At 37.5% G+C, this 13130-nt stretch overlaps 1 protein-coding gene across 5 annotated transcripts in view; it reads right to left on the reverse strand.

Moving 5' to 3' along the window:
- SCML2 (Scm polycomb group protein like 2) overlaps positions 1-13130 on the reverse strand; it is a 73200-nt gene that overhangs the window by 30223 nt on the left and 29847 nt on the right. For all 5 annotated transcript variants that reach the window (XM_058018365.1, XM_058018364.1, XM_058018363.1 and 2 more), the window contains 2 exons: positions 9162-9250; positions 7479-7722 (listed from right to left, as the gene is read on the reverse strand). In XM_058018365.1, coding sequence (XP_057874348.1) covers positions 7479-7722; positions 9162-9250 — 333 coding nt within the window. The remainder of the gene's footprint in view (positions 1-7478; positions 7723-9161; positions 9251-13130) is intronic.

The raw sequence follows: 13130 nt of genomic DNA on the forward strand, positions 1-13130 counted from the left end.
TTAGCAACTTACCCTAAATCCATGTGAGCATTCCACAGGAGAAGTAATGAGTAATGGAAACATATCTGTTGAGTTCTAGCCTGGAGTTTTAACTATAAAACTAACCTTCTTTAATACAGTCAGTTATTATCATGATAGTTTTGACAACTGGCAAAGGAAGTGGAAAAGATTAGCAATTTTTTCAAAACAGCTTACTGCCAAGGATTATAAAAATTTATGTCCTTATGTCTCAATTGAACAACAGAGCCATACAAAAGCATAACTATCTGTAATACATTCCACCTCTTCCTAACTGTGTTTGGATGACTTCTGGTCATGAGGCAGCTGTGAGATACTAATTGATATGTAGCTATGACACAAAATCAGGTATAAGTCAATATTCTGCTATCTAAAAAGCAACATCACACTTGAAAACTTACAACATCCACCTTGGCAAGACATGGACACTACAGCTTGAAACTTTCTTCTTTCTAGATTTTAGTTTCTGTTACCAATATAACAAAAGAAATAAGAAGTCTCTGTCTTTGTGAAAATTTTTAGCCTACCTTACACAGGACTGAAAGGCAAAATGGAGACTGCCAAGCAATGTAAGACAGAAATAGATGAAAGAAAAAAAAGCATTCCTCTCCCAGTGACCTGCCCAGGCAGCACTGTAGCACCTGCAGTCCCTCAGTCCTTCACTCCCATGCCCAGTCTGCCACACTTTCAAGAGGCAGGCAAGCCAGCCCCTACAGAAGCCATCACTGAAAATACCATTCAAGACCCATCAAAACCCACTACTAACCAAATTCACACTCATCACTTCCAAAAAAAATCATATTCTATGAGCTAAAATGGGGCAGAGAGTATGTGGGACTTGTGGGGTTCCAGGCAAAACAGAAGGAAAACTCCTGGAAGATCTTTTCAGTTAGTCCCCAGAAACCAAGAACTGTGAAAAGCCAGCTTCTAGTCTCATCCTTCAACAAGCATTGCCATTGCAAACACATTAGCAAAAAATCCTAAACCAGACAAACCCCAACAAAAAAACTCCTATACTTTGTTGATAATTTGGAAGGAAGGAAGACAAGGAAGAGAGCAACAAGGTAACTCAAACTATCAAAACAGCATCAACTTGAGTTACCTGAAGTGAACTTAGATGTGCTGGTGATGAATCTGTCAATAAACCCAACAAGGCCCAGCTCTACAAATTGGGTACAAATTGAACAACCTGACTTTTGATCCCATCATTACTGATTCTGCCCTGGTTTTGCCATTATTTTTCCCCAAACAGCATAAACAGGACGAAAGGTGGGCCCAAAATGACAGAATACAATGCAACAAGCTTCCAGGGAAGAAAAAAGAGACACAGAGCAGGGATAGTACAATGCAACAATTGTTTTGTCTCAGCATGTGAATGACAGCACTGATACTCTGGACACAGCTTAGAGCTACTCACACAGATGTGGAAAATACTCAATCACATCCACCAGTAGGGCACCACAACCATGGCTGTGGCTTGGCACACCTGGGTTAGTAACCCTTTACTGCTCAGTCCCCACAGCAATAGGGTGTTTTATTACTCAAGCTGCAGGTGGGAGGTCTGTACAGTAGTACAACTTTCTGTTTAGACTATACTGAAATACCTGCAGTGTCCATAAGACTCAAACAAGAGAATATAAAAAAAAAAAGTCCACGTAGCAGTCAAAAATACATGTGTTGGAGTACTTCCAATTTACAAGAAAATTACAATTACCTTATAAATAAACATGGTAAGATGACAGGGAATCCAGACTTACAATAAGGTCACATCCCTGGGAAAGGCAAAACCTTTATTCTTTCTTAAGTGATTAGTGCCCTGTGGCAGCACTATCCAAGCCTTGCTGCAAGATGTCAAGAAACATTAATACCAAATAAAAAAAGCTTAACATTTGAGAGAATGTGGCAAATCAGGTTTTAGCCTGAAGCACTGAGGAGTTTTTCATGTACAATTCTGAAGACAGCATAAATCTGCTTACTGTGTGTGCCTGACTTAACTACTGTGATCTGCTCATGAAGAGAAGCTGGCTGCATTGACAGAAAAATAAAACCTCCAGCAGTAAGAAATTTTACCACTTCACTTTTTTTTTCTTTAATGAAACTTAATTACCATGCTTATCTGATTTTTTTGGCTACTCTAAACATCACAGTCTTCACAGACCTTACTATAGTTCTGTATAAAGTTTCAGCACTTCTTTTGTTTCATCTGCAAACAGGCAAATACTTAGGTTTGCACTGATGTTGCACATTTCTGCACAACTCAGCTGAAAACATACCAGAGCTTATTTTCACATAATTTCATCAACAACAGAGAAGATCATCTCTAGTATCTAGCTCAGTAAAATCTGCACAAAGTAAACACTGAGAAAATGACTGAAAATTAAATAAAACTAAGAAAGCATAAAACAGACAAATAAGATACTTTAACATCTCTGCTTGAGCCTGTACTGCTCTTTTGCTGCAGACAGTTTTAGAAGGAGACCTTTAACATCAACATGCTGATTAGCATAATGAAAGAAGATTGCTCTCACTGCCAATAAATGCACTAAATTAGGAGAAAAGCAATGATGGGACATAGGGTGTGGAAGAGGGGGAGACAGAAGAGAGTGAAAGAAAGAACATGACCTATGGTAAAAACTACATTGCATCATGGTTTTGGTTGGTTTTATAAATTTTATCATCTTTCTTTGGCCTCCCAAATTTTTAGAGCACAGAGAGCAGTTCCAACTTTTTGAGTTCTTTGCATCACCTTTATCCTTCAAAAATCCAGCTTCATAAGGCTGGGGGGGGATCATGAATATGTAGTAACTGATCCCCTTCTTTCTGTTCACATCTAAATGATAGATAATTCTCAATACTGAAATCAGTCTTTGCAGGGAAACTACTTATTGTTTCCCACATGGCTTGTCCCCAGTTGTTCTTTTGTTTTCTCTCTTTTATGAAAAAGGTTTTACTTCAATTATAAATAAAAAGGTGGGTTGCCTAAGTAACTGCCATTTACATGTAATAACTAAACAGTAAAATAAATTTATACAGAAACAGCAAATAGAAATTGTTCTGACAATCTCCAGTCACCTGCTGCTTACTTCAATCATAAGCCTCAAAATACAACAAGCTACAAAGCAATACATGAATATCAAGAATATTCTTGGGTATAGTAGCAGATTTCTATTATTCAACAGAGTAAAGTAAAAATTACAATCTATTGTGGTTAAATAGAAAAGTACAATACATTTGGCCTAGAAAAAGAGTGAATAAAAAACCATGCAGAGGATATAAAACTTTAAAATCCCTCTTAAAGTATACCAAAAGCATAAGTTACATGTACCCAAGAGATGACCAAATTTTAGAATGAGCAAATGCAGAGGGTAACACTAAAACAACAAGACTGAATTTATTTTGCATTCATACTCACTCCAAGGAAGCACACAATATCAGTATAAGTCTAAAAATCCCAAATATCAATTAATGAATAATCATGGAAGGAACAGAAAACATAACAGAAGGCACCACTATGTCACCAAGTTTCAATATATTGTGCACTTCTGGATCCAGTGGCTCAAAAATGCTCTAAGTGAAAAGGAAATAGTATAGAGGAACAAAGGTGACCAGAGGAATAAAACTGACCCCTGAACAACACCAAAATCTTCCTGTACAAGTACTGGAAGTACAAGAACCTGTTTCAGTACAAGAAACCAAGGACAACAAATGAAACTACCAGCAAGGAAAAGGAATTTCTCCTTTTCCACAAAAAATATACTCAAGTAGAGAATGTCTTATGCTTTAGGTGCTAAAAAGGATGTTGTAGGTGCTAAAAGTTCAGATGGCTCCAGCATATAACAGAACAGATTAGATCAAGTTCCTCCCCTTTGATGCTGAGTACCTGAGAAAGCAATCAGCATAAAAGCATTATTCTGGGCTTGGAAGGACCTTGGTTGCAGATGGACAGATACTAGGAACACTTGAGCAAACCCTTCTCCTATGTGCTTCTAATTTTCTTCAGACATCTCCTTTCAGCCAGTGCTGGAGGAAACCTTCAAGAGCAGATGGTCCTTTGATGGTCCAGCACAGACCAGTGTCAATCTCTTTCATTAGGTATTTTTTCACAACAATGGTTGTGTTTTTTAATCTTCTCTAAAAGCATTTAAATGACCAAGAGGCACAGAGAAAACAATCTACTGCATCCTTAAAATATTAACCTTGAGGCAGTGGGCCAAGCCAACATCAAGCACTGAAGTCAAACCATACATGACCAATTAGTACCACTGGAGATATTTCTAATGACACAAACTACAATGTTAGCTAAGCACAGGTTCTGATAGCATAAATATTGAATGGTACATTGCATATCACTGTGCACATATCCTGACATGCAGCCAGGTCCACTGAAGTCACACCTTCTGATAAGGACCAAAGACAAAACATAAATATTAGGGCCTGAAGGCTATCAACAGCTGGTCCAAAACAACTTTTCACCTAACATCTCTGTATTATCTTTTATCTTAGCTCATGAGCTAATACCAATGAGAGGTACAGAAGATCCAGTTGAAAAGAGTAAAAATAACACATAATCTGGTCTGAATAACCCACATTCTAGAAGCCTGTTTTTAAACACCTCTCATGGCAGAGGTCCTACATTCTCTCTGGGCATCCTAAAAGGCTAAGGCAGCAGACAGCTGAAACACAATCTTCCCTAATTTGCATACTGTCTCCCTTACTGCATTTAATCTCTCTTTCAAAAGGTTAAATGAGACCCCAAAATCCATCTCATGGCAGGAAATTGTTGTCCAAGGTATGAATGAAATTTAAAGCATCGTTTTTCTCTTTCATACTAAGACTGTAGGATATTGGCTTTGCATGTTTACTAAAATCTGAGGCTTTCGTTTTCAGCCCTCTAAATAGTGATTTAACACACTTAAGTGCTTTCAGCTTTACAAAAATCAAGAATACTTTTCATATTCACTCTGGAATTCAAGCCACTCTTAAATCAATTATTTTCACTTTTTATTGCAGAAATTCAAGCCAGAAATACTGAGGTAATCAGCAGGAAAAAGGTCCAGACCAAAATAACATTTCAATACTCCAAGGAAATTCCTACAATGTAGTACCTGTAATATTTTCTCCCTTAAGAGGAGTAGTTAATGTTAGTATGTAATGAAGAATCCTGACAACATCATCATATTTCTGAATTTAAACAACTTGATTGTACTCTCCTTGAAGCTATTATTTAAATCTTAATAAAGGACTGTCATTGCAGTTCTTTAGTGGCTCCACAGCAATCAAGTAACAGTGAAAAACCTAAACTGAGAGCAAAAAATATTTCATCCAGATATGTAAATTCAACAAGTGTGTATAACACATACAAACATAAAATAAATAAAAATAACAACACAAAGCAAAATAGAAATAACAAAGTATTTATGCTCAGAATGCTAATGCTGGAAAAATGAATAGACAATTTCAATAAAACTGCAGTTAACTTTGGCCTCACTTTTGGAAACAAAAATAAAAAGCAATCCAGCCTGCATCTCTCTGCACTCAGTTTCTATTACATGTCCAAAATTGTCAATTTTAACTACAAGTCTGTAAGAACCCTGCTTCAGATTTTATTAATGCCTGGAGTGTTTTTGTTTCTCATTATAAAGCAATAGTATCCTAACTGGATAGGTATTTCAAGTCTGAATTTTGTTTGGCTTATTACCTGAAGAACTGGATTACATAACCAGCTTTACTCATTGTCAAACAACCTTGAGCTCCATCAAGCACTAGTCAGGCAAGAAAAAATTCTGGATGTCTTACCTGAAAATATCTCTGGCTTTTCAGTGTGAAATTGGAGTAGACTAAATAATTTAGCAATACTCTTTCCAGAATATGAAATTGGACTCAGTAATCTAAACTGTCACAAAAATATGTTTTAAACTTCTATGCCACTTATTTACACAGCCCCTCTTGTGTATCACAGAATGGGTCAGGTTGGAAGGGACCACAGGGGTCACCTGGTCCAGCCTCCCTGCTCAAGCAAGGTCATCCCAGAGCACAGGGCACAGGGTTGTGTCCAGACAGCTCTGGAATATCTCCAGTGAGGGAGACTCCACAACTTCTCTGGGCAATCCAGTGCTCAGTCACCCCACAGTAAAGAAATAATTAGCTTAAGTGTAATAACACACCTCATTCATGATCTCCCAAGATAAGGTCAACCTTCTGAAGAAGCCAAGAAAGACCCTTTAGAGACTGGGAGCACAGAAACATTAAGACTAAGGTCAGTGTGGTACCTATCAGATGACTTCTGATCTAATGTCCATCATCCTCACCTGCCTTTCCCCTCCCCTCTCACTGCAGATTATTTTGGGCAGTACAGCTACACAGAGTTACTCCTTTGCTGAAATCTGCCAGAATGGACTAAACACGATTCCAGGTACTATGAGCCCCGGCAGCAACTTCAGACAGGCAGGTGACAGCAAGGATGCAGAGGTGCCCTTAGCTAATTCCAGCTAGATTTTCCACACAGCTCTTGATCTGCTAGCAAAAGACTGAGAAAAATAACAGGGATGGAAAGGCCAGGAAACATTACTAATTTCTTGCCTTCTTGCTTCTGTTCCTTTCCTACTTCCACATGAGAGTTCTGTGACACCAATCTATTTGTTCCTCACTCATCTAACACCAGCTATGAAAAGTCTCACTGCGAACAAATCACTCTGGTTAATAAAGAAATTAATTAAAATATTATTCCCCTCCTTCAAACCTCTCTTCCTGACATTTTTATGGGATGAGGATAGAAAAGCTCAAACACTTTTACAGAAAAGCCTTACACATTAGAAACCTGACAAGCACTCCCATAGTAGCAAAGGGATTACACTGAGGGATATCCCTCTTCATGCTATTTCCCTTCTTTCCAAGGTAGAGAGTTATTCATTATAAAGCAGCCATCAATTAAAGAGACACTATCACCTGATCAACAAACATCCCTAAAGTCAAGAGGATGACAAAGCATTCAGAATAGGCAGCTGCAAGACAGAATTTTGTGAGTATGAAGGAAGAAATATTAAATATATAGTTTAGACCTGCAATCATCAAAGAAGTAAACACTACTACTTTACTTAGCATAACATAAAGTGCTGCAGCAGCCAGTATATTAGTATCACTAAACAGGAGCATGTATCTATCAATAATACAAACAGCAAATCTAGTTCAAGATTCTTTATAAGCACGCAAAAATTAGAGGTCATCAGAAGCCCTCCTAACAGTATTAAATAAAACATGTTCCCAGAGATGCTACAAACAGGCAAAAACTGTTTCCTAGCAATTTCTATTAGCTTTAAGCTGCATAAAGAAAACAACATTTCATCCTCATCTGCTACTCACAAATCAAATCTTCAGTCTTATCTGCATACAGCCAGCTGGTTTTTAAAATTCTGCTGTAATTGAGGAGAAAAACAATTAAGCAATATTATTAGTCATCTTACCATTGTTCCCTGGTGGTTGTAATGCATCTCCTGTCAAGCTACACCATCCGACTGGGAAAATATCTCGAGAATCACACCTGCACCAATAGTCAAACGCTCCTCTCCAACCATCAAATGTAACAAAAACTTCATCTCCTTTAACATCTCCAATGGTTGCTGGGCAAATCAGGTATGGGTTCTTCCTATCTATAGCTTCTAGTTTCATTCCAACTTTAAAGCAGTTTGGCACAGGTTTTGGTGGCTCCTACAAAAATAAACAAGGTAGAATATTTGTATTTCTATGACCTCTTGAAAAAAACCCAAAACTAAGTAACAGCCCTTTTTTTTTCCTCAACATTCTTATTATTTACAGTCACTACTCTCAGGAAGCTATAGAAACACATTCAAGGAAACGTAGTCGAATTTTAAATTTGCCTTTGCTCTTCTGCCTGACAAAAATCTTCATTCTATTCCCCCAAAACACAGCTGGGATAATTAGCAAAATTCTCCATGACAGAAAGACTCTGATAAAAGTATTTACATAAGCAATAGGTTGCAAACAATACATTATGTCTGGGCAGCAAGACAGCCAAGACACTAAAATGAAATTATTACATGCTAATAAAGAAGAGGTTTGCAGAGCATGGATATTTCTGGGGACTGATAACTGTCTGGTAAAAGCTTTACCTCTCAATTAATCAATGAAAAATTCATTAGCATTGGACATTATTTATAGGCCTCTGTTAACTCACTTGGCCTTAGACCAATTCCAAGTGGACAAAAGAAAAACAAAAATCAAGTGAATGTGACTGGTGTAGGTGTACCTCCACAGCAGGAGTTGTGATCTGACAGAACACAAATTACCACCTCAGCCTCAAGAACCTTATTATCCAAGCCCATCTCAGATGTGCTGCAGGCTAGCACAGAGAAGCATGGCTCATCATGCCTCAGAAAATTTATATTATCTTATCTAAAAAAAATTATAATTACATGAAGTTAACAGCAAGTGATGTGATTGCAGGCCTAAACCCAACTGTTGGATTTGCTGACACACTTCTCAGTATCACTCTCAGTATCCAAAAAGAACACACTCAGTATGACAACAGGGTTTTATCTCCTCAACAAAAAACTGAACCAAGCCATTTTAATATTACTGTTATTTTTATATAATTTTCCATATTTTACAATAACCTTCTCAAGAGTCATGTTTAAAAAACTGAATGGCTTTTTCTGCTATTTTCAACTACTTTCTCACTGCATTTTAAATGATGAGTGTGTGCCCAATGAAAATGTTTAACAAAACCTTTCCAAGCACTACTGTATTCCAATGGGTCTCGTGTCCCATTAATTTTTTTTACTCCTGTGCACATTCACATGACTACAGTGCTGTTAAGAGATGTGATATGCATTTTATCTAAAATCCATAAGACAAAAAAGGAGCAAACACAATTTCTCTAAGTAACACACCATACTTTGAAGTCTCAGCTCAGGAAAGGAAATGGCCCTCTCTAAGGACTAGAAGCAGATTCCTTTCTGTCTAGTTCCATAGCATGTCAATCCAGTTCAAAGTAATTTTAAATAATAGTCTTGCCTTCCCTGTCTTGGCTGCAGACAACAGGGTAATCTCTTAGCATCCTCATTAAGAAAATGTAACCATGGACCAATTGATATGAAGTTGTTTACTAGAAAAGCCTTTCTTCTTACCTTTTTAAAGAATGCTGCAGGTGCCATTTCAGCTCCATTGAGAGTTCTTAAGAGAAACATTGGCCAAGAGGATGCATTCATCTGGAACCCTGAGGACAAACAAATACCAAACAAACAGCCCTACTTTCAGTTTGTAAAGCACAATAGGAGAAAAAGTCTGTTTCACTAATGCCTCCTTCCCTCTATTTCAGACTTGGCCAAAACAGAAGCAGCTAAGAAGAAATGAACATGGTCACTGTCACTGCAGAGAGCTGTGCAATTCATTTCCATTCTGAGTGACTTGCCTGCAAAACCACTCATCATAACGTCAGGCATTACAGATTAATTTCTGGGATTCAATGATATGCAAGTCCTAGTACAGGAGACCATTAGGTTGTCCCACAGAGTCTCTGATCCAGTGGAACTTCCCTGGCACAAGCACCTAGCTTTCTCTTCAGGTTCTAGCTCATTTATTGAGAAGATACTTTTTATTTTTGAGAATCTTGTTTCACCAAACCCCAGACAAAAACCAATGCAATTGGTTTTTCTCCCTCTCTCATTAAAAGTAATACATAAGTAGCCATAAAAACAAAGCATATCTAAGAGTGAACAAAAAAAATTGCAATAAATCATGTATCATATTGAAAAACATAAAACAGATGGTCTTTCTATTTCATTATTCTTCATTAACAAGTGAATAAAAATCATAAACAAGAATCAAATTTTTTTAGATTAACTACCTTACTCAAACAGAACAAAGATTTGGCTGAAAACCTTTTTATTCCAGATAATCTTCCCTCACAATCAACCACTTCACAGTTAAAAGATAAAACAAAGCAAACAAAAACTCCTTTTGCTTTCTTTGCTTTCCAAATGAATGTTTTAAAGTAATGAGTAAGATAACAGACATACTGGACATTTTTTTCTGCTTCTTTAGCAGTTAGATGTCTGGAACAGTTCTGCAGAGAAACAGACATAATACAGAAAATCGGAATTTTTTCCACAATGCAGATAGTACCATAATCTGCCAAGAGCTCATGAGTTCCCTCATAACTGAATTGTCCTAAAAATCTGTAACTAGAAAGGTGGACCATATCTGCAATTCTTGATCAGTTAAATAATTCACTTATTTAAAATTTGATTATATGCTATAGTGGTTCTTGAGCTCATAGCTTTAAGCTATCTTCAGTAGAATAAACAGTTTTCAAGCCAGAACTACCTATTCAACACCTAAATTAATGCAGAGTTCCTATATGATAAATGTTGTCATAATTCAGGGATCACCAGGCTGATCGTCAGGACTGGTTTCATACCAGAGTCTTCATAAAACCTGAACACATGTGGTTACTGAAACACAACATTCCCAACTCAGTAGCTCAGAAAATATATACAAGCAAGACAGAGGAGTGACAACTAAACAACAGTTTCAATTAACTTCATTTGGCCTTTAAGTTGTCCTGGCAAAACCAGAGAAAATGTTATCTGCAACGTAATTTGCTCAGAAAATTAAACTCTCAACAACAAAAAGCTATGGAAAAGCTATGGAAAACAGAGGCTGGAACAGGAACACTTTGCTGCAATAATCACTTTCTCAAAACCCTTATGTAACATGCATAATTAAAGCCATGTAAAAATCAGGTAGGAGGGACTATTTTAGTTAGTTATTATGATAGGAGTGGAACATTAGTATCCAGAAGGTTCCCTACTACTAAGGAAAAAAAATGCGTTGGTGAAATGTCTAACAGGAGGTAATTATACACCCAATTAGCTGCCAGCTTTACCCAGGAACAGGATGCTGTAAAACTGCCAAAAAGGCTTTTTCAAAAATTTATCTAGGTATGCCTGAATGTTTGATTGCTGGAATTCAGCCTATCTCTAGAAAAATCTAGGGCAGGAGGGCCAAAATAGTGGCACTCACATTCTTTTCTGAATAATCAGCAATTGTTCAGAGGGCAGGTAAACTTTCATGCCTGAACACAGGGAAACAGCTGCTTGTTAGGTACTGCACTGCAGACAGCCTGACCACATCAGAGTAAGAAGCTGTATCTGAGGAGGAGGCATCAACCTTGCTACTGATGGTCATGGAAAGGTTCTCCTCTTAACGAATCCACTGCCCCCATCACACATAACCAGCGTTGTTCCATTCACCACTCTGGCTTAGAAACACATTTTAGGAACTGCTGTGTTCCTGAAGCTGTGTTTTTTAACACTGTACATGTTTGCAGCTGAAGGAACCACCATACTCTTCCAGTTTTTATACTGGTATCACTTCATCATTCTTTCTAGAAGGTTATATAAAGAACTTCAGAGAGGTTAAACTGAGAAATTTCTTAGAAAAAAAGAAAAAACCCTGATTTTTCCCTGATGTCAGGAATTTCTAGTGTATTCAATCAAAACCTCTAAATATTCATTGAAAGAAAGGGGAAAAAAAGCCCTTCTGGCACAAATGGTATCCATTATAGACAATATTTTTCTAGACTGGCACTCTGGTTGCATTAATTTTCTTGTGCTCCTGAAGGACCACAATGGCACAAAAATCTGCCCTTATAATCTATGTGAAGTGTCTTAATGGCTATGTCAACTGTTCCCGTGTCTGTCTCTCTGCAAGCAAATCAAGATTCATACTGTAGTGAAATTATAGTTTTCTCTTCATCTTTCAAACAGAAAAACTGGAAGTTGCTTCCAAAGCAGGATGACAAGCTTTTTGAGAGGCTACTGAGAGAAAGCATACCTATCCTCACTAAACCTGCAATAAGAATTCTCTAAGAATTACTGATGGCACCAAACCAGAAGCAGGTTCATCAGCTATGAGATGGAAAAGTAGCAGCAACCAATTTCTGTATACAGGTAATTTTTTTTATTATTTTACACTTTATTACTTTTATTATTTCTTGCACCTTCTAAAAGTCACAGAATATAATAAGATAAAAGGGGAGAGAGTGTTAAATTTTGGTCATTATTCTTCCTCTTTTTTAAAAGCAAAACTATTTGCAGATCATAGTGAAATCTTTAAATATTTCCATACAAAGAAATTTAAGCTATTGACAAATATGGTATAAGAATGTAGATCTAAACATTTAATCAACAAGTTAACCACAGCAAAGAAAGGCAATGTCACATTTTTACTACCTCTAGCAGTTTAGTCAAGGTTACCTCTGACCATTCACCAGGTAAAAAGGAATTGCTTTGTAGAATTCCCAATTTAATAAACTTCCTCAGTAAGTCTAAACCCAAGCACTATTTCTCAGTTTGGGGAGACACAATGTTGTCACTCATATTGCTCATGGAAGGCAAAAGGAGTTCTGCATGATATTTCTAAGCCTAAGAAAGCTATACAATGTTCACAAGCATTTGCTGTGCTCACAAACCAGCCATGACACACTGATCTGACATTCCTGAACATATATTGATCTGAGGCAATAAGAATATCAGGCAGTCCAAGCCTGCAGTTTGCTAGAGCTCTGGAGCGCTGCTTTTACTACCTCAGAGTAAAAACTCACAGCAGAATGCCACAATTCTGCACTAACCCACCTTATGCTGCCTGTCCTAGAACACAAATCAATTTGCTTGGTGCTCAAAGAAACATCCTGACTGCCCTGCAGAGGCATGCTTCCAGCAGCCCTGCCGAAGCTTCCCAGGCCTGCAGCAGCCAGTGCCCTCTTGTGAGCTGCTTGGATGCACTGATGAAAAGTAAAGGGACAATTTGGCTTTCTCCAGTTCTTTCCAAGGGCTCCCAAAAGGAGCATGCAGGGTATCATGCAACAAAACGCTGTATACACACACACAAGGCAGGCGGTGTGTGAGGGAACATTTACAGAATGGGCACATTTAATATTAAGGGCCTATTAAGAAAAACCAACAACAAACAAAATTGCTCATTTTTATGTCAGAAAAATGAAAAAACAAGAAAAAGCCACAATTCACTTTGCCAGAATTAGTCTACTTACCTCTTTTTCAATTAAATTATGGTTTGGTGAGCTGTCCGTACCA

This window comes from Melospiza georgiana, chromosome 2 (assembly GCF_028018845.1).
Source record: "Melospiza georgiana isolate bMelGeo1 chromosome 2, bMelGeo1.pri, whole genome shotgun sequence".
Lineage (NCBI taxonomy): Eukaryota > Metazoa > Chordata > Aves > Passeriformes > Passerellidae > Melospiza > Melospiza georgiana.